At 39.0% G+C, this 22,854-nt stretch overlaps 1 protein-coding gene across 4 annotated transcripts in view; it reads right to left on the reverse strand.

The window, feature by feature from the left end:
* Window positions 1-1,248: 1,248 nt before the first annotated feature.
* TOX (thymocyte selection associated high mobility group box) overlaps window positions 1,249-22,854 on the reverse strand; it is a 227,305-nt gene continuing 205,699 nt past the window's right edge. For all 4 annotated transcript variants that reach the window (XM_069779389.1, XM_069779392.1, XM_069779388.1 and 1 more), the window contains 3 exons: window positions 14,929-15,315; window positions 5,842-5,993; window positions 1,249-3,513 (listed from right to left, as the gene is read on the reverse strand). In XM_069779389.1, coding sequence (XP_069635490.1) covers window positions 3,477-3,513; window positions 5,842-5,993; window positions 14,929-15,315 — 576 coding nt within the window. In that variant the 3' untranslated portion in view covers window positions 1,249-3,476. The remainder of the gene's footprint in view (window positions 3,514-5,841; window positions 5,994-14,928; window positions 15,316-22,854) is intronic.

Consider the following 22,854-nt stretch of genomic DNA (forward strand, 5'->3'; position numbering starts at 1 on the left):
CCCTGGAGCACAGAATGAGATCTCCGTGGATCTGCCATGTTTACAGCATTGGGTAAGAAATAGGCAGATACAGTCTTGGAGATGGTAGTTCAGGCTGAGATGAAGTCTCAGAAGGTTGAGGAAGGTGGTAAGAGCGTGTTTTACCTTCCAGTAATGAGCTCTTCTATTGTCAGGTTTCCTGTTTACAGAGGAGCCTCGCAGGGAATATTTGGCAGAGACGCCACTGAAATCAGGAACTGGTATTTGGTGAGAGAGAGAGAAGTGGGCACGAATACATTACATTTCATTGTGAGCGGCTGGGGCACTGCATGAATACATTACTTACTGCCTGCCTGTGGATGAATGTGGGGGGAAAAGGATGTGAAAGGGACCTATAGCAGGTCCCTTTGAAGAGCTTCTTTGGGTCAGAGGCAGCAGCTGGACGGCATTTCTGCTTGAACCTCTGTGAGTTTGGTGATAGAGAGACCAGGACTCATGTTGCCAGAACGGGGCATGCTGAGAGCAGCAGTAAATGTTCCTTTCCTTTTCAAAACTTCTGCTTACCTTGGTGCATGCAAATGGGATTTACATCTTGCAGAGTGCATATGTTGCTAACCTTGCATTTGCCCACCACTTTTTAAAAATAATTTAAAACCCCCATTAATTTCAATTAATGGAAGACATTATTTCCCTTGGTTTCTATCACTTTGACAGACGTCTTTATCATATTTAGTTGCCGCTACTGTATTGCTTCAATGTGTAGGTTGTTTTGTTCCTGTGTGCTTTCTCATTATCATTATTATGACAGATGTTGACTTACAACCAGTGACTTGGGTATATGTGTTACTGTGGTGCCTAGGCCACAGTGCTTCAGCGAAGGATGGGGCATATCTTCATGAACTCCAGTGGAGTTTCACCTGCTTACAAAAGGATCTCAACCTTCTAGGCTCCATCTATTGACAATTTGTATTTGTCAATATGCAGCTGAAAACAAACAGCAGATTGCCCTTGGCCAGCAACCATTGCTTTTTCCCAAGGTCAGACATGAAGAACTGACATTTATGCATTGAAGTTGGATCTTTCCTTCGGAACAAAGTGGCTTCAGTATAACCCTGGCCAAAACTGCTGCTCTTCTGGAATAGCTGTCCTGTCTGAACAGAGCCTGGGCACAGAACCATACTCAAAGCGCTGGATGGGTAAGGTGCTGCACAGTAAACACGCCGCACGTTTCCCTTCTTACAAGACTGAGAAACACCAACTAGCCAGAGATTCATACAGAATAAGTATTTTATTCATGATGTATTTTTTTATTTACATTAAAGTTTTCTTGTATTTTGAACTCTGCTTGGATACCGAAATTAACAACTTTATGTGACTGCGCACCTGCTCTAAAAGAAATGAAGATAACACAGTTTTTTCCATAAAAGAAAAAGGAAAACTGCCTGTCAAAATCAAAGCTGATTTTTCTCATCCCCAGGAATTATCTTGTCGCTTTAGAATTAATATGAGTGGAAAATGTAGTTTACTATAATATAATAAATAGAAGACATTGGGTAATTAGTAGTGCTGGTATATTTCTAAAGTACTAAACAGACAAACAATAAACTGTGAATTTAATCACGAGTTCTCATACAGTTTCAAGACAGGAAAATTAGAGCTCTCAGCTACAGTCATTTGAGTAATCACATCTGATCTGCATTATTTATTAGTTATTACATGCCAAGTGATTCTGATTGTACATTGCCTGAAATCATTCCAAAGCAAGCATGCCTTTGTTTCTGTTTTGTTTTTAAAGAAAAATCAATGGTATTGCATAATGTGTATTTTATTCGAGTTGCTTTCTATATTTCACATGGAAAATACAAATCAGTGGTACTCTCCATTAATTGGACAGGCATGTGAGATTAAATCCTCCAGAAATACATTTTCAGAGCTATCCCTGATCCAAAACACTGACAAAATACCTTCTTTTGGATTTTTTTTATCCCTTTCCCTGTGGCTGTTGAACTTACCTTTCACTTTAGGATTTATTTGTGATACAGTCCCTAAAACTCTGTAGGACCTTTTGCATGTATAATAAAATGGCTGAAGCATATTTGGTAATATTTCTGTTGGTAATATTTTTATTCCACTTGACTAATTAACCAAAACTGATGAATTTTCAAGAAGCAGCATTATGCAGTTTTATTCAGTTAGTTTGTTGGTTCAAGTCTTAGTTTTGGGCAACTTCCTGCTACAATGCTTTAAAAAGGAATTACTTAAAATACCTTTTTTTTTTTTCTTTAACAACCAAAGAAATAGAGAAATAAGTATTCATTACCTTCATTTTCTGCCAGTAAAGCAGGTTTGGTGTTATATATGCCACTGTAAAAACTAAATAAAGTATTCACATCAGTTGTGAACAATTTGTGCCAGCAAAAGTTAAAGCGTCAAAGAAACCTCTTTAAAATGCTAACAAATTTACTTACAAACACCTATATTTATTATTTCATAAATAGGCGCAACAGGTTCCATAAAAAAGATTAAATACAGACACAGTATGAAGAAACAATAATACATAGCCATATGCAAAGGTTATAATTTAGCTGTCTCCAATCTGTTTCTGCATCTAATAAAATATCAGGTAAGCATTTGGCAGTTTTATACATAAAAGGACTTAAATGACGTTTACTAACCAGTACACATAAAGTGATTTTCTTTAAAAAAAAGAAGCATTTTTTAGGCAGTACAAAATAAACGTGTTTGCTCTTTATCAACATTAGTTTTTTTTCCTAGTTTTTTGTGTTTATTTCATGAGACGAAGCCAATATGTTTAATTAATATAATTTGGGAATATTTTATTTTTTTCTCCAAATACTTTGAAAATATAGAACTATTAGTCAGTTGTTTAAAAATGAAGTAAAAATATGAATGTTTGCCAATTTAACCCTTATTGTGAAATCAATAAACTGGAATGAGCCAGTTTCAATTACAATTAGCTACAAAAACATTCACATTTTATACTCTAGGAGAGTGTAACATAGATGCTATTTACAAACTTGCTATGACTGCTACATCAAGCCATTTAAAAAGTCTTTAGTAGTTTCATATAAACACCCATTATGAAAAACCAATGGAAAATCCAGGACTTTTATCCGAGACATCTACAGTTGCTAAGGCAGTTACTATCGCAGCACTTCACAGCAAAAACCAACATAAAATCTGAATGGTCCAAGTTTCCTTCAGGGAAGAAGAAAAGCAATGTCCGTTAAAGGATCTCAGGGCAGGGGTGGAAAGGAGAAAGAAAGAGAAAAAAATGGGGGGAAAAAAGAAAAATAAAAAGGAAGAAGCAAGACTATTTTTTTCCAGAGTGGGTGACCCACTAGCTCAAATAGTCCTAAGTGCTTAGCAACTTGTATTTCCTAATAAAATGCAGAACTGCCTTGACTGCATAAAGCAATCCATGATGAAAAGACTTCCCTGCATTCCTCAGTGGAAAGGAGAGGTGTTTCAGATTTTCAGGTAAGGTAGAGTGCTTTGTCCCTCTGCATGCCCCTGTTCAAAGAGAAAAAGAACAAATGTGATTTTTTTAAAAAATTTGTCAAATTTTTAGTCCTATTCTTCAAAAAAAAACCCACAACCCTACTGCATGTCATTAATTCCAAGCATATCACTGAAGTATGGCTGCATTACCATGGCAATAATAAGAAAAATCCCAGTGCCATTGTGGCATGTAGCAACTCCCAGACCACATCTGGCTCTAAACTACACAGGACTGGGAGATGGGATTAAGCTTTGAGATCATATGAGCTTTGCATAATGGTTTGAGATTACCCGCACTAGCAGGTTGGTAGCACTGACTATCCATCTCTCACAAAGTGAATAGGTACAGCTGAGGGTTTAGCACAGCTCTCAGAATGATACTTCATTAGAACCCTATATGATGTGGCCACTTTCCTTAGAGGGCCGGAGAGCTTAGTTACATGAACAGGGTGCCAGCCACTGCTATCTCTGCGTTATTTTATTTACCAGTACAGACATAGCCAAAATGTGTTGGGCTGGCAGGTTCAGGTAAGCACGCGCAAGGGACCAGCAGAAGCTTCTGGCAAAGCCAACTAGACCAGCTCTCTGCTGGAGACCAGGCTCTACAGGAGACCTTCCACCAATGCACTGTGTCTAGCACACTTTTACATTCAGTTCTTGCTGGGTTCCAGCTTCAACTGAAGCATATCAGTTCAGAGCAAAAGGAGTCATTTACCAATTTCTAATTTGGAACAGTCTGTAGAAGTCAGAAAAACCCATATCATTTAAAGGAGAAGCAGCATCACTGATGGGGCTTGGTTCACACTGCAGAGATTTTTTGGGAGAGAGGCTTTACTCCTAATCTGCTTCCTTGCCAAAATCCAGGCACCAGTTCTGTTCTTCCACAGCTTCACAGCTTACTTGGTTTGTAGTCCAAGAGCAGCACAGAGCAAGCTACGCTGTATTTGGCAGTTTATGTCAATGCTATAGCAAAGATAGGTTAAGCCCATGCACACAGATTCACAAAGGCATATCTACACAGGGTATATACAGGGTCTGCTCAGAGAAAGCTTCTGCTGATGGAAAGTTATGCCCAGTGGGCACCTAGAGGGCACTGCTAGGAATGATCGCACATTGCTTTTTCTAGAAGAGACCAGGCATCAAAGCCACAGGTAGCTATGGTTTGTTTGACGGAGGACAGTCTGCTCAGAGTTCAGTGTAAGTGGGTATAAAAGACTGTGGGCTGGGTATGCTCCTACAAGGGTCTGCAGCACAGATCAAGACATTATGGTGGTACAGCACAGAAGCGAGACCGTTCTGCTGAACAAGTGGGCAAGTCATGGGGCAACAGCAATAGGTACGGGGGAAAGGGATGCTGCTGTGCAGACCAGTTAAAGCCTGCCTCAGTGTCAGCAGCTTCTAGTCAAGGTGTTATTCTGACCTAGTAACCAGAAAAAGATTTTTGTTCAGTTCTAGTTTTAGTTCCAGAAACACTTTAAAACAATAATGCAAGTGAAATTCTTAGTTTGAGTAAATGTAATGGGTGAAACTAGTCTTTAGTTCTGCTTGGTGTTCATTTGTCTGAGCTAGATTTGACACTTTGGTAGCAACCAAGAGCTTTTATCTGCCTTTGCCTTGGAGATTCATGCCAAGGTCAAGGGGAGGTCAGGCTGGTGGGCACATTCACAAAGCACAACAGCTATCATTTAAAACTCAAAAGATACCTTCTGTTTGGAGTCTTAAATGTTTCCAAGCAGTTCCTGGGACAGTAACATAGCTCCACAAAAACCATGCTGCAGAGGAGTTGAGGGTTTGAAGGGATTACCAACCTTATGGTAGGGGCATAGAGCTCCCACAGGTATGGTGTTTTGTTTCTGTCCTGTGACCTTCATGCCCTTCCCTTCCATGTATCTTGTATCCCATGCATCACTCCTGCATCTCACTGATGTGGGTTTTCATGACCCAAACTAGTTGTTTTCACTGGCAGCAAGATCTCCTCAGCAATGGAGTATTTGGAGCAAATAGTTCATGCCATTTGACTCACAAGTAGGAGGTAGTGATCGTAAAACTTTTTTCCTACACCTTCTCCCTAAGATTTCAGTTCTGATTTTCTAAGGAATGGAAGTTCTCTAAGACCAAAGTGTATATGCTGTGATAAGGTGATAACAATGTCTAATACATCTATGCATTGAAAACTTGTCCTCCCACAACAGTCTAATTGCTGAGTAAATCCAGTGCCACCACAGATGCACTTCTGAAATACCGTAGGGAAACAGGCAACAAAGCTGTTTCCAAATTCTCTATCAGATACTTGTGTCATGAATGTTGCTCAACACAAGGTGGCATTCACTGGCTGCTTACCCATTACTGCAGTAGTCATTATTCCAGTCCACAGTCTGTGCTGGAGGATTTCTGCACCCTGAACGAACATACTCCATTGCTTGGGTAACAACTTGTGCAGCTGTTGATGTTGGATTGATGATATTCTGATAATCAGGCTGAAGAGTAAATCCCTAGAGGAGAAAGCAAGTACATTACATTGTACGGAACCAAGCAACAGGTTGGGCGCATTAAAAAAAACCACAAACGGTGTGTACTGTGAAATGGTAGAATACTTCTTTTCCAGGTGTACTTTAGGTTATCAAACTTAAAATAGGAAAAAATGTGTAGGTACTTTCTAAGTTTTAAAATCTTTCTTTGGTTTGAGAAATGAAGCGCTGCCAAATCATTGTGAGCTATTTCACAGTCACAAGATGGAAGTAAAAGGGACAGAGCAGAAACAATTCAAACCCAAGAGAACAACTCTATCAGCACTGGGGCAAAAAAGCTCTGTTTGCTCCTTAGAGCTTCCATTTAGATTAAACGTAAGGATACACACTAGTCGTTAATTCCCAGAATATGCAACAGAATCTTTTTGAAGGATGTAGGCAGCAGGTGGCTGACTGTTTTATTAGACTACACCTATTCACATATTGTTCTCAAAACCCTTTTTCTTCATTCAGTCACAAAGGGACCATCTGCTGCTTCTTTTATTTGTACTTCTCTCTCAACTAAACAGAAATTCAACCAAAGCTTTTTAACAGTTGTTGGACTAATGTAGTGAAAGTAGCACAGAATAACTTGCTTTTTGAAACCAAGAAGATGAGAAAAAAAAGTGGAAGTTACAAAGAGACATCTAACCTGCTCCCTGAAATATCTGTCATATGAAAAGTCACAATAATTTTTAGCTCTTTTGATATACGAGGATGTTTAAATGTTGTGTTTCAAAACCAGGAGAACAATTGAAATGTCAAGGCTAGTGTATCTGGTTCACCCTGTATAAATGTACATCATGTTCCTTTGAAGTTAGAAGAACTACATTGGGTAGAAGTATGACAATTCGGTATGAAAGCAATCAATGTCTGCTGAAAAAAACCAGACCAAACTCCTTCCTGGAGCAATGGCATACAATTCCCACTCAGGTTAACTGGATGTGTAGCTGCTATATCAGAAACTGAACTTGAACCAAGATACCTAGTTTGAAAACCCACTCCTTCTGGCCGAAGTCCACATAAAGAATAGATAGAATTGAAGCTCATAGCTTTTAGTTTTAAATTCTAGTGCATTATGTGCGATCGCTTCTTATACACAGCCTTCATTAGAACAGGACTTTTGCAGAGAGCTGTTGTTTTCTGCAGGTTTAACAAGTCAGCCACGCCACCTTTAATCAAGATAAATGAGTATTCTCAGGATTTGCCTGGCCCCCTCCATCCACAGAAATGAGTTTCCTTCAAATGTAACACGTCACTTCCTCCTTCACATCCCTCTTTCTTGGTGTATTATACTCTGGCTCTTCCCCAGAGGTCCTCGCTGTGCCTCTCGTGTACACCATCACCTCACTCCACTCACCCTGATCATGGATTTTAGCCTACGCCATAAATGAGTGCAACTTTCTTCCATAATCTCTTCCATATGGGGAATATCCCAAGTCACACTTCGGTACCTTAAATGCTCTTTGAAGCCTCACTTTGTCCCTGACGACTCCAAGAAACAGACTATTAGCAGCGGGCAAGTTCACAGCGGAATTCTGCATCTAGTTGTTATGTAACTTACATACTGCCCTGCTACCAAGGTAAAACAAAACCCACCCATGGTGACTGTAACCCCCATGCTCTGTACACTGCCTTTTCAGCAGGCTCTAAACCTGCACATCAGGCTGCATAAACAACCCCCATGCCTGCAACGGATCCAAAGGCAACTGTAATTGAGCAGACTTCCCGATGACTTTAATTGGAGTTTTGTGTGATTAAAAGGCAGGAAGATTGGGTTTGTGTATCACCGTCATCATTTTTATACAAAACATTACCCGTAAGGCCTTTCTAATTTAGCTGTAAGAGGAAAATAACCACAGAAACACATCCTGCCCTCAGGCACTCAGGTTTACCTTTGCTAGCAAAGTCCCTGAGCTATTATCAGTCTTCAGGAAACAATCACATATATGAGAAAAACACTATATAGGGCCAGTAGCTCTAGCAGTGCTGCAGCAAAGCATGCAAGTGAGCAGGCACAGAGACTCAAGTAGTCATGCAGCAAGAAGAGACAGTTACCCCAGATCAGAGGAAGAGTCCATCAGTGCAATATCCATTCCATTTCTTCTGGACTTATGACAAATAAATAGCTTAGATGTCGGAGGATGGTCCTGTGGTTTAAATGCCAGCTTGGAACTGGGTGGGGACTTATCCTCGTATTTTCTCAGGTTTTCTGTGTGACCACAGACAAATTGCTTTGGCTCTCTTCCAATGGAGCATGCATGCACATGCGCTTGGACTGAATTGATACCTCTCATGTTAAGGTTGGGACCATGGATCCAATCTTAATTCTCCTATCTGTAAAATACGGGGTAGCAACACTTTCATCTTGCACCTTACAAGTCTGTTTAGTTTATAACTGCCTGGGCTTGGGGCCTGTTTCTCAGGACATGCTCACGTGATGAATTTTAAGATGGTGCAGAGGTATCTGAGCCAGGCTCCAGCGCCAGAAGCAGCTGAGCTGCTGCAGCCCAGCAGTCCTGCTGGGGTTGGGGGCTACCAGAATACCAGCAATGTGGGTGTTAGAAAGCATGCTTGTTAAAGCAACCTAATTTAAGAAACCTGAATTCAATATGAAGGACTGATAAAGTACGGTGATGTTTAAGATATAAACAGTAATTACCTCAGCTTTTTCACCAGCAGAAAAAGCTCTGGAAATACAGATCTGTACAACAGAGGGACACAGCCTTGTACCAGGCTTGTAGTAAATATTTGTGTATTATTTATGTAAGCCCTTAACAAACAATGATGAAATAAAAAGTGCTCAGAAAATGAGTGCTGCGAGGTCTAATTAAACAATGCTGAATGTTTTTGCATTGTAATGCTCAAGAGAAAATCACCAACTGTTTTGCAACATGCCTAGAATTTTAAATTTCATTTTCTTGTTCCAGATTGAAATAAAAATAGGGAACTTGATAAAGATTAATTCGATGTCAGGAGGGACATTTGCTCTTTAATTAGATTTCTGTAGCCCTAGCAGTTTCGTTGTGCCACTGTAGCAAGTCCTAAAAAGCCTGCAGCAGAACTAAACAGTGATCCTCATCTCCACACTTTACTGGGAACTAATTTCATTTCCTGCCTGTCTGGAGAGGTATTTTCAACAGGCATCAATGTTTTTGTCTTCACAACTGATTTATTCATCAATCTCAATGTGATATTTTAAACCTTTAAATTACATCCAAATCCTAAAGCATCTGTTTATTACACAAGGAAATTGAAAATCTGTCTGTGTGATATCATACAAAGATTTTTCCTTAAGGTTATAAAGGAAGTTGACAGATATTAATGATTTTTTTTTTCTCTTGACCTCATTCAAAGACAAAGCTCAACAAAAAAGAGGAAGAAATCTGGACAAATACAGCAGGTCCCTGAGTTTACTGTATATAATATATACCAAAAAAAATGAGGCTATTATTTTTGGCAGCCTATACAATCATCTTGCTGTATACATTTATTTTCTAAAGGAAAAGAAGTACCTGAAAGTAAACTGAAATGAGTTATTATTTAAAATAAAAAAAAAAAAAAGTGACATACATTAATCTTCTGCTTCTTTGTTATGCATACATTTGCAGCCATGGTTACTAGACACTGACAATCTAGTTTTGCTTGCTCTACCTGTGAACCAAAGTGGGACAGAGATTGTAACAGGACTCACCATCCCACTCAATGCTTGAGTGAAGGATTTTGAGCAGGGAAGGAGATGCTTCCAGTAGGGCTACTTAAAAGGGTTCCTTAACAAGAACTGGATGTATTTGAGAGGGAGTGAATCTTTGGTCTCATCACTCTCCACACAAAACAGCACCATACAACAGGCTGGAGAGCGGGGTACGCTCAGAAAGAAACACAGATGTCTGTGTGAATAGAGGAAGAAAGAATGACTTTGCAAGAGAAAATGGGTCGCAGCTTCAGATGCTGTTTTAGCCTGAACTTTGGCGAAATCGTGCAGATTTGAATGACAAGGGTTAAGATTCAGATTATCTGATCCCAACTAAGTAAAAATTAAACAACATGTCAAACCTAAGAAACAGACTGGAGAGAAGCAACTCTGTATCAGTTAAAAAAATAATACAGTGATAAGATGCTCACATGAGTATTTAATGAAAGAAAAATCACACTTTTCTTATCTACTGTGATTCTTCCAGTGTGTCAAAAGTGGATGAGAGAAAGACTGCTACACAGTGGATTTCGACTTTAACAAGGTAAAACTTTAACATGGCTCCTGTTAATAATATTTAAGAAAAATATAGTATATTTCAGAATTAGAAGTTAAATATAATAAAAATAAGGATCTAATTTAAATCTGAGAATAGAACTAAACGGTCATTTTTTACACTGTAAATGAGCACCCCAAAGGTCTACAGTAGGGATCATTATTTAATTTATTCATTAACTGTTTTGGAACAGAAAGGAAAAGAGGCAAAATAGTCTACTTTGCAGAAGCTACAAAAAATATTTAGATATCTCAAAATAGAGAAGATTGTTTAAAAGAAATTAAAAAATATTTACTAATGCTAGGCACATGACCAAAATACTAATACCTAAATTTTACTTTGCCTTGTGCATTTCAGAACAATTTGGATGCATTGCATCAGCTGCATACTGCACAGAATTAATTGATTTTAAAAATAACAGAAATTGCGCAGTCACTGAGGATTTTTGGCTACCAACACTTCTGATCTTCGTGATGTTCTGTAGTTTTTGTGGACTCCTGGAGGAGACTGCCCTTCTCCAGCTGGCAGTCTCTCTTGGTTTGGCAGCTGCATATGTGCAGGCAAGGACTGCTGGAAATGGAGGAGGACGTGCTGTTCCCTGTGGAGCTGATGAAGATCAGCTCATTGTCCTGGCAGCAGTGGGGGCAGAACTCTCTCACCAGGTCAGCACTTCTTATCAGTCCCTCCTCAAAGTTACGCACAGAAGAAGAGTTTGTGGATTTCACGCGCAGTGGTTTTGGAGAACGGTGTTCCTGCCTGCTAGGACAGAAATCTGGATCTTTATGTGATTTTTCTTGGAGCTGGCAGTCCTTCAGACACACTAGAAGACGATCTTTGATAAGAAACTATCCTCCCTCTCCTGGAGAAAATGAGTGATCAAGTCTCCCAGAGTCACAGTGTTAGATCATGGGATCTGTTAGAGAACAGGGATTCCCAGAGTCTGCTACCATTGAGCATGGCACTAGTAAGCCATGAACTATTTCAAAGCTGGATGTTGGGAAAAAAAGGAAAAAAATCAGAACCCACCATTGGTGGGAGCTGTGACAGCTGCTTCTAATATGTCTACAGCACAGCTGTCTGTCTGCAATGGTGGTGTCCAGCCAGGTGAGTCTGCAAATGCCTGCAGCAGAAGACTGCTAGGAAGCTGTTGGCAGACTTAACCCTTCTCTTGCCTATTGAGCTTCATGCTGCAGTGTGACATGAGAAAATTTACCACATTTCTTCTTAAAGTGTATTAGTCTGGTATGAGCAGTGCTAAGGTTTCTGAAAACGAAAACGTCTCCTGTTGCAAGTCACGCTGTAAGGAGCAGGATGTTAATTAGTTTCTGTTCTCGCTGCTTACGCAAATTAGATGCCCACTGGAGTCTTTGGAAAAGGCTTAGGGTGGCCACACCTTTAGCATGAAGGAAATCAAACAGCTGAATGAAGTGAAAAAAAAGTTGAATTAAATGCAATATCGCTTCTGCTTTATCAGACTACATATTCTCCCCTTCTTCTTGGCTGTCTTTTTATGTAGCAGAGTGGTCTACATTGTGCTGCTGCTGGACTGCACCTCACATCTGGAGTCCTCCTTCCCTCCTCACCACGGGCTGGACGTACAGGGTGGTACTGTTTCTTTGTCCTCATTGCTGTTGACTCTGCACTGCTGTCATTGTTTGGAGGGCTCGCTTTTTTTTCCACTGTGTCTTTTCCTCTTTAACATGCTCTGTGATCAGCAGAGTGTTTGCTCAATTTGAGCACAGGGGAGAGCAGAATCCTTTGACAAATGAGTCAGAAAGAGGCCTTTACTTTAAGATTATAGTTTCTTGACTCCTTGCTATTTGCCTCCTGGTGGCCAACCTGTCCTCCATGCTCCAGTGCAGTACGAAATCCTGGTGATAGTGTTTTCTAACATTTCGTGAGTATGGCTAGAAAGAGTATACCTAAGAGACTAGGCAGGATACCACTGTTCTGCTCTGGTATGGCAAATCATGGTAATATCAGTACACCTGCTGTCCTAAAATTTAACATACTTTTTGCTTTGTCTTTGCCAATTTAAAGGAAATGGATTCTATATTTAAACTCAATTCACAAACTCTGTAAACTGTTGTATGCTAAAAAAAAAAAAAAAAATTAAAAAAATTTACAAATATTCCAAAGTGAAATTACGTAGATTTTCCAGAGCTCAAAAGTTGTATTACTTTGAAACAAAAGCAGAAGTGTAGGAAATATAAACTGGCTTGTAGATGTTCCACGGTGCTTAAAGTGATATATAATAAAGAGTAGCAGTGTAGCATTTCAACAGGTAATAAGCACCTGTCACCTTAAGTGAAGCTCAGAAATATCTCACCATGGTATCTTCATTATAAGCATCAGCATTTTTGACTAAGGAATAGGAGCTGGTAAAAAGTATTTAACCTAACCTCTCATGAGTTTAACAATGGAGAGCAGGAACACAGAGGTACAGCATTTTTTACTTTACTGTACTTGTACTTAGTAAAGCAAAAGACTCATCATGGTACAGGTCTAGTGTTGACTTTTAGACACCTGTTTTTTACAATGTAGTGTCCTGTGTTTTCTCTTAAGCTAGAAATAACTCAACTGCACGTCACACATCTCACAGATGAGTGAAAGTACTCTCAAGCCATTGACACGCACACCATACTACCTTTTTTGTAGTATGTAATGGTTTGGAATAACACCTAAGTGTTTGGATTCATACAACAATGATGATGTGGTATGTATACATAAGTATCTAACATCTGCATTACATCTTTTGCTAGCCCCTACTGTACTATTAATTCAATAAATAAAGCCAGATTTTCAAATCTGTTCAGTAATTTATGCCTATCAATGATTCTGGAAAAGACATAAGGGGTTTAATCTTCTATACCTCTGCATTGGGCAAGTAATGTACAAGTGACACTGAACTTGGCAAACAATCTGAACTTGGAAGACTGAATCACTTCGCAATAAAAACTCGCTGAAATGTAACTATACAATCTCAACAGGCTGCTGTCACAGATGTTGTTTTCACGTTTGGTAAATGAACCAGGGTATTGCACTGAGTCTCTGCCTGTTGCTTTGTCTCTCACTGCTCCGAGCCTTCAGGTTCAACCAGGATTGCATCAGGCTTAGGATCTCCAGACAGAGCCTCCTGGCTCATCTGTCTAGGACTTCCCTAGCTAATTCTAGCTGCCCAGGCTTGGGCTTAATTCCTGAGACTTGAGTGTGGGATCTCTCAGGACACTCACACCAGGATGCTGAGTTTCCAACTAATAGGAAAACCTTCAGGAATACATGACAGTAACAGACTCCACATTTGTGTGGTCATAAGTCTGTTGATGCTGCTTACTCTGATCGTGAAAAATAAACTGGACTAGGAAAAAGTTGTAAACACTACAAATTTTGCTTCCTGTCTGATTACTCCGAATCGCTCTTGAGACTAGGATCAAAGCCTCTGAAAAAATCCAGATCATCCTGAGCACACCTTGGTTTACCTTCTGAACAACTAAATTTATCAGTCCAGATTGCTTTCAACTCTTGGGGTTTTTTTGTCCTGCTTTGGAAAATTTCTTTCCCTTTTAGATTGTTCTCCCAGCTAGAAGCTAAGTTTTGTGTTCAGGTATTCCCATCTCTGAAGACCAATCTTGAGATAAAATGTTTCCAGCTTGGAAAGCAAATGCAAATGCCTTGTTAGCAAAGGTGAATTTATAGAGATATTCAAAACGTGCAGCAAGTTCATGACTATGTATTATCAATCAGAACTGACAAGTTTTGTGTATACAAATTTTGTGGAATCTTGCAGCTTCATCCAAAAAATTTTCACTCTAATGCCTCTTTGTGAAGCAAGATCTTATCATTAATAGTCAAATCTCATCCGATACAAAAAGAAATCTCCTCTCATGAAATCAGCAGGGTTAATCTGCTCTAACCCTCCATAGGCCTGAGCCCAAAAGTCACAACACTGTGTTTGGCCCGCATTCATTCAGAACTCCTAGGAAATGTATTGAGAATCAACTATCTAAAACACTGAGAATGAAGAAAAAAAAAAAAAAAAAGCAAGCCACTATATTGGGATACTGGGGACAGCCCACTTATTTCCAGTAAAAAAAAAAGGTATATCTATCAAGCAAAATGAAGTTATGAATGCAGCATAAACTAACATACTAATGTTCACTTAATCTAGCATGTCTATACAACCTTTGTTGCTTCATGTTCCCTCTGACTGTTCCACTTCACAGTCAGCACAAGGATAACAGCACAAGATATAATCATATCTTTTTCTAGACATGCCTGCCTTTTGTTTGTAAAATTTGTTTCCTGAAGACTTAACATTTCGCCTATATTTCAGGGTACTCCCAGATTTGCAGATGGATCTATGGACACACTTCTATTTAAAGGATTCCTCCTGAATTTGGCGGGGAGAAAGGGCTAATGTTCAGAAGACTGTGATCAACATCATTGCTAGCACAGACAGTTCTACTGAAGTTCCCCATCATCTAGGTAAGCTCATTCATTTGTTCTTGCCTTTGAAAGACTAAGCTTTCAGACTACAGTACAGCAGTTTTGGAACTCTGCAAAATTAAAGCTAACCCATAGCTCTTCTGGATGACTTTTTCTCTGCCCCCACTCCCCCCCGCCCCCCCCCCCAAAAAATTTCCCCAGACGACAGAAAAGCTCAAACTTACTTGCTGCATTGTAGGTGAATGTAAAGCAGACTGGACCTGCATTGGTAGCTGGTTTCCAATGGACTGCTGCATTGAAATTGGCTGGTGTTGCTGGATGTTGAGATGCTGGTGCAGAGGGGGGCTGATCTGAAGAGGTGGCGGTGGGGAAACAGCCATGTTTGCTATGGAAACAGTCACTGGCATTTGGTTGTTGGGCTTGGGCGCTATGTTCCTGGGGATATTGGCATGCATGGCAGTGATGTGAGGATTCATTCCTGGTTGTTGGTGGTAGTGGGAACCGAGGTACAGTGCAGAGTGAGCCTGGGTGGGCCCATGAAACACTGACTGCTTTGAATTCATCATCTGAGGTTGTGGGGAGGCTTTAACATCAACAGGTTCACTGTAGCTCTGTTGAGAAAAACAAAAACCAGACAATACTTAGAAGCTACAAAATGCTACTGTTCTACACCCTAAAGTCTGTTTAAGAGTTGCACCATGGGAGAACAAATATCTGGACCATCAAATTGTCCTTGAAATGGAGTATGGTTATTACACTAGAAAAAGAATTAATCCCTTTTACATTATACTTTTCTCTTCACCATTGTAAAAAAAGAAGTTAGCTCCTCTCTTTCCCAGTCTAATCTGACATTTGCTTTTTCCAGACTTGAAACTTTCATCGCTGACCTAATAACCTACACAACGAAGACAATCAAGCCTGTCATATTTATTCACATAAGCAGCCACTACTATCGTCCTCAAATTTGATGGCCTCGTTGAAAAGAGGTTCGGGAGGGTGGGTTCCAGCAAAAGTCTGCAGTGGTCTTCAACGTGTCTCATTTTCCCATCTGCAAACCAGGGATAAGAATTTCAGTGTCCTTCGCCATACACATTGATAGCTGCTAATAGCGCTTTATCAGTTAGCTAACATAATGAAGAGGCTAAACCCCATCCACAGTTGCTCTACTGCATTGAATGAATATGCTAGTTGCTGTGCCAATACCCTTATTTTGAAGTATTCTGTGCTGAGAAGCTATCCATGCCTGTATAGACATGTTTCATGAGCCATGCATTCAGAAAAATAAAAATATTCTAAATAAGTTCACTTTTAGCAAAACTTCCTTTGTTAATACCATTCATAAAGTTCTGAAAACTCTGTTTAGAACTGATGTCTATATAAATGTTAGACTGCATCAGACACAGGGAAGCTATCTTACTAAACCTGCAAGAATACTGCATAGAATATTAGAAAATGCACAGATTTTAAAAAATGTTACGGTCTGCCCTGATTTCTTAAATCTGCTAGTAATAAAAACTTCCCATTAATGAATGTGAATTTTAATAATACTCTCTGTTGTAATATTTATAACTTGTTACATTTGACTTACTTACTTAAACTCAATTTAAGTTGTTTTCCGTACCCTTATTTTCTTAGATCTTCTGAGTGCTAACTCTGTGTGCTCAAATAAATGATGAAAAAAAATTTAAGAATTAACTCCCATGAGCTTATAGGTGGGAATTATCATTTGCAGTTAAGTCATACCGGGATTAATAGTCAGTGAAAGGTGAAACATGCTGGAAAAAAATGGCAGAAATGTCCCCCCGGAGAAAGAAGTCACTTTGTCAAAACAAGGGCTGAAAGATGCATATATGCCCTTATTCTGTGACCTCCATGTCATGTTTGCTCAGTTTACAAGTCAGGGTAAGTTTCATGTTAGTCTCAGCACTCCAGGGTCAGTGAAGTCTATTTGTATTCTTTCTGAAGGATGCACCATCACCAACAATCCGCTGACACGTGTGTTACTGAAATTGCTTCATTGAAATTGTGATGATAAAGATGAGAAAGGTAACTTCATTTTCCCTAAGTATACATGCAGTGCCATTAGCAAAAAACCCTTGTTTTTTCCAGTAAACTAAGGACAATTAAATGAATATGATAAAATGAATGCAAACCTCTGCCTCTGTGGATCTGCCTGGCTCTGCTTGCATGTGGGTGTACATGTGTGCAATATGTATTATATGCATGTTTGCAGGATTCAGATACAGACAGAAAACCCCAGAGACACTAAACAATAAAACCTGAAAGTAGGTGCAAAATCTGCCACTTTTTTGGTATTATTTTTAAAACACTGAACTAATGTTCATGACAACATGAGACATATTTCCCCCCCTCTTCCCAGTTGTATTTTTAGGACACTCTCGTGAGTGTGGGAGCAAAGACTGGCAGGTTTGCTGAAATTTCAGAGATTCAGAAGCAGGTTTGCTAATTAGCAGCATGGTCAGGACCCTCCTCTTGAGTGTCCCGACCTCTTTATACATTACAGGAGGCATATGTTGTGTCCTTTCTTGAGAAACTTGAAGTTTTACTGAGAGCATCGTCCCGTCATGAAAGCAGCTTGCCTTTCCATGATGTAGCTGGCAGGCCCTATCTGGTCCAAGCAGGGATAATTGCTCCTGAAGTGTCTAAGGGCAGATTGGTTAAACAATTCCTCCTGGTGAGAACGTATCAAAAAGCCTTTGTGGCACTATTTGTGACACACTGATACATACTTATAGTTCATTTGTGACTACAAAGATGCTTCCATACACCTCTTTAACAAAGATATAGTAAACCAATTTAATTATTGGGTAAATCTGAGTTCACACGTAAGTGGTGAATGCATGGGCCATACTGATAAAATTACAGACATATCAGATAGTTAGTATAATTTAATACTTCAAATACCAAGTTATGTTAGGAGGAATCGTACAGTCTCAGGCCAGAGACAAATAACACTTGCTTTACCTCTGAGAAGAGAGTCTGCAAAGTGATCAAAAGGGACTGTTCCAGTTGTCTCAAGCTGTCAATCAGCTTTCTGTATGTTTCACTACCTCCTGATGCAGTGAAAAGCACAACACTTCAGTTTCAGACCAAGTATTTTGCTGCTACTTAGGATGCTTTAAATCATATGTGATCTGAAGCCAACTTGTCCAATATTAGTGTAAAACACATCAATATTATCAGTTACTGGGGATCTTAATAAATGAACCCATTAAATGCTATTCTCCAGCATACCGCACTTTCAGCTTTTTCTAGGGCTGGGTCAGAAACACAGATTTTCTAAGTATTGCTGAAGCTAATTTAATAGGTGATGTCAAATATTTTGGCTTTGTTATGTTGCTTTACTGTGAAATATACCAAGAAGTATATATGATGCATAGGTCACACTATCATTTCACGTACAATTACTCTTTCACAGATTTGAATAGGCATTGCACCTGTCCAGTACATCATCAGACAGTCTTAGATAAGGACTTTTATTACGGGTAAAACTAGAAACTAAGAAAGAAGGGATTTGATTAGCCAATATGGGCTTCAAATGTACAGTCATGTTCCCTAGCTTTGCAGGTTTGAATTCAAGCAATTTTCTCTTGCCTTATTCAAGGAGAAAAACACAGAAATAATTTACACCCCCCCCGCCCCCCCAACCCCCTTAGTTAAATAATCTATCCAAAACCAACACAGACAATTTACATCTCTAATTTTTGGCATGAAGTTATAGGATACAATTAATTTACAGATATATGCAGTGGAGACCAAAATTACAAATCTGTACACACAGGTCACCAAACATTGAAGCTTAGTATCTTCTACATGCAACAAGGTCTCCTACTAGACGTGCAGTGAGAAAATCTTTTATCACTACTATCAGAAGTATGGTGTTGTAGACCCACCACTAGAGGGTGACAGAATATTATATTTAGTTACTGGTAGGACATGGTATTGTACACATACATTAGCAAATATACACTAGGACCACAAACTAGCTTTTCTTGACAGTCCTTTATGCTCTTTGAGTGGCTTCTACTTGTTCTGAAGTTTAGGTCAAAGCCTACTCACGGGCTGGGAGTAGGGTTTCTTATGGACCTGCCTCTCCATCTAACATCATCATCTAATACTGTGCCTAAATTTAAAAAAAAAAATCAGAAGGTGAAGACAAAGTAGGTAGGCCAACACAATGGAATGCTACATAAAAACTATGACTGCCCTTTAGGCATAACACAAAACCACCTTTTTTTTTTTTTGTCCATGAGAATCTATTGTTTTTACTGAAACTCAAAGAAAAAGAGGGAAGAACATTTTGAAATCCCAACAGAAAGAGAATGAAAGTACAAGAGAAATAGGGAAAAGAAGGAAACAAAAAAACCCACTACCGTTAACTCTGATGATAATGAATATAATTATATTAATTACAAGTACTGGTGCATGACTCTCAGTCCACAAAATGTTTCTACTTGTATCATACTTTCAAGGAAATGTGTGATGATACAGATGAGTGATGTTCTTCAGAGAAATTGTTGAGAGTTGATCATTTTGCACAAAGTTCAGGAAGTGCTGAATCAAGTTATTCCCCACCGTTTTCACCAAACTCATGCCCTTCCTTCCAATTCTAGAGCAAAGTGAACTTTCTCATCCACCTTCTACTGTCCTATTGTGTGCCAAACCTCCTTACGCATAATTGCCAAATTAAATTAGGCTAAGGGGTTAAGCATTGCTCATTCAATTGTGCTATTCTTTTCTAAGGAGAACTGCCCTGGGACCAATGGTCCTTCTTATCATGGACTGAATTCAGGCACAGGGGGGTGTCAGTTCCTTAAAGGAAAGCGACACTGGGATTTCCCTCACCCCCAAACATCCAACCCACTCCTGCAGTTGAGAAATGGTTTTGGTACGGACATCCTGCTCAATTTAGTCATGTCAGAGAAAAGAGCAACAGCCTAGCGATGCCATTCTGGCGTCTCCACAGCTTCCTTTGGGATATGATTTTACTTCCACTTTGAAAAGTTGCACTTTAACCCTCACCTGTATATCTGGGTAACCAAGCAGCTGTTGAAACCTACACATGGGTTTTGATTCTAACTTGTGGCTGCCTTGTGGCTACTGTTGGCTCTTCTAACCCCATTTCTGTTGGAACATAAACAACATCCATGTGACTGAAAGTAAAGCAAGGACATGTTTTAACAAGGCAGAACTGTAAGGGCCTGATCCTTACACTACTGAATTTAACAGAAAGTCTCCTATTAACTTAAGAGGAATTTGGATCAGAGCCCAACACTGTTACTTCAGTCTTAATGTCTGGATGTCAGTTTCATTTTTCATGAAAACCAGGCAGGGCCTGGCTAACAGAGGCTGAGAATCATTCCCAATTGATGAGCACTACTTTTGACCTGTGTTTCTTCAGAGCATACCTAGAAACTACAAGTGCATATACTTGCTTCATTTTGCTTTTTTAACACATTAATGCAGTTACTGCTAGAAATGTTTCCAGCAAGTAGGACCATATAGATATATATCTAAACATATGTATATGAACATCTTCAATTTGCATACTGCATACATGCTTTCTATTCAGCATTCTTATCTACTATAGCTTATGATGCCATCATATATGGGAATTAAATAATTAATTTTGCAATAATTTCATTCTAGTAAGAAGTGCTCAACTAATATTGCTGTTTGCAATATAAAATCAACGTCAGTGTTGTCCCAAAGAAACAATAGTTGTTTTACTTACAGAGAAAAAAGTTAGTTTTTTCCTTATTCTATCAATTTCACAAAATCAGTTAATGATCAAAGCCTTTCAGTTGGAGCAATATAATTCCAGTTGTTTACAGACCAGACATTATCAAAATACTTCTTTATTAACATCAGCAATTAATCTCTCCTTTAGGGTAAAATACTCAGTAAATAGATTCAGTACATTCAGAACATTCAGTAAATGTTCTTGGTACTATTGGATGCCTATATGTCCTTTAAATACATGCTGAAAGACTTCCTCAAGGGCAAAGACATGAGCCTTATGGCCAATATGGCCAGCATAAACTTTCTATCAATGCAAACAGCTTTACCTGTGGGTGAACATAACCTGTTCCAACCTCAGAAGATTTTTTTATATAGCCAAAATGGTGTAACATAGTTTTATTTTAAATGAGAAACAGGTACTTCTCTTTAAATGAGAAACAGAGGTTTCGTAGCCTCTCTAGATAGACAAGGACTTGTCTATGTAGACAAGATGTGTACTATGTGAGCATTTCAAGGCCTAGAAAAGAGTTTAACTCAATTCAGGTTTTACACGAATATGTGTCAGAAACCTACATAGTTGCCACACTGTCCCTTTTCATGATGGTGCCATGCGCACATCTAGTGACTGGTATCTGTCCTTGAGCCATGCTGAGGAATTCAACAATTTTTGGACTCTATGACCAGAATGAAGGTTACATTCAGGTAACAGCAGTGATTATGTCAGCTGGTACCAGGAAGGTCCAGACTGTGCAGGCTGTGATCAAACTTAGGCAGGCCTGACTCAGCTTTAAATGAGTTATCTTCAGTACTGTGACATTAAAGAGGTAGATAGAAGGAAATTGGCTGAATATTTATGCAGCTCCTACAAAGCTTACCTAAGCTTAAGTTTGCATCTGCTGTCTTTGCTGTCTCTTTGGTGGAAGGAACATCTTGAATTGTTTATTCCTTCTCTCAGCTTTTCTGTGTTCACATAATCCTGTCCAGTTTTAACATTTTTGACATTTTAGGTCACTTCCAACCCCAAGCCTGTCCTTGAGAAGGACCCCTTCTTCTAGCCTACATGGGCTCAGCCATTTTATTAATACCCCTGTGAAGCTGTTTATGAGAGAATGACTTCTCTCTTCAGCGTTTTCTCTTTCCTGCTTAGCTCTTTAACTCCTTTAGAGATTCCTTTGACTTAACTCCATCCACTCCGGTAGAGAACTCATATGCATATTTGCAGTACAGCTGCCTTCCTACCTAAGTCATAAGAGGCTCTTAGCAAATGACGTTTCATATTTTGTTAATTCCAGTCACCTATTGCAATAACAACATCTGGGACTCCAGAGAGTTCAGAAAGCTTTTTGACACATTCTTGATGTTTCAGAACAAAGGAGTAAGCCATGGGTTGTCATCTATAATTAGCTGAGGTGGCTCAGAAGAACATCTTCAAATCTAAATATACATTTTGTCATCATCTACAGGGGATTGTCATGGATTCATTCAGGGTATGTAAGTAAAAATGGATGTTTTATGAATGTAACCTGGGTACATGTGATAAAGGATATGCAACTTTAATTTGATACAAGTGTTCTAATTCCCCAAATGGAAGCACTAGGCTAATAGTGAAATCTAGTTTTATTAACTCACTTCAAAAATAAACACAGTTCCTCTCCAAATCAAAATCTGGCTTCTCTCAAGCTCAAGACATTTCTGCCATTTTTGGCAGAAATTATGTGAGAGCATCTCTCGGTTTTGCACTGCTGAAGGTAAAGCTTCACATGATTTAGCCTCAAATCGAATTCATGGCATTAACTTAAATATAGTTTGCTCTACATTTTCAGCTGCAGTAGATAGTGGGTTTCCTTGCTAGAAAAGAAGATGGTTGGATTTGTGTTATTATCAGATTAGACAATTGTTTTATAAATATATATGTTCACTTACCAGATACTCTGATGCATCACATACTTGCACATACATAATTTTATTTATTATTCCTTGAAAATTTCTGACTACTTCATAATAACTCCAGAAAGAATGAAAGACCAAGGTATCACAGAAGCATGAAGTACCTGCTGTAAAGGCCTTATATTATAGTTTTCCCAGCTAGGGATTCTAATGTTTAATGGAAAAAAGAGTAAAAGCTGTAACTGTATGTCATCATTCTGGGTTTTTTTTGGTTATTGTTTTAAGGGAAATATTGCCAAATGCCTTGTAGCACTTTAATAGCTACAAAAAAATTAAAAATATCATGCATCAAACATAACCGTATTTTTTATTTATTCTTTCTCTGATGCTTTCACTGAGAACAGCCTAAACTCTTTTATGAAATTCCAAAACATCTGCATGGACTGGGGCTAGATAGAATATAGAAATCTGTTGTCTCAAAAAGTAGAAACCAGGTGCCT

This window comes from Haliaeetus albicilla, chromosome 3 (genome assembly GCF_947461875.1).
Source record: "Haliaeetus albicilla chromosome 3, bHalAlb1.1, whole genome shotgun sequence".
In the NCBI taxonomy this organism is placed as follows: domain Eukaryota; kingdom Metazoa; phylum Chordata; class Aves; order Accipitriformes; family Accipitridae; genus Haliaeetus; species Haliaeetus albicilla.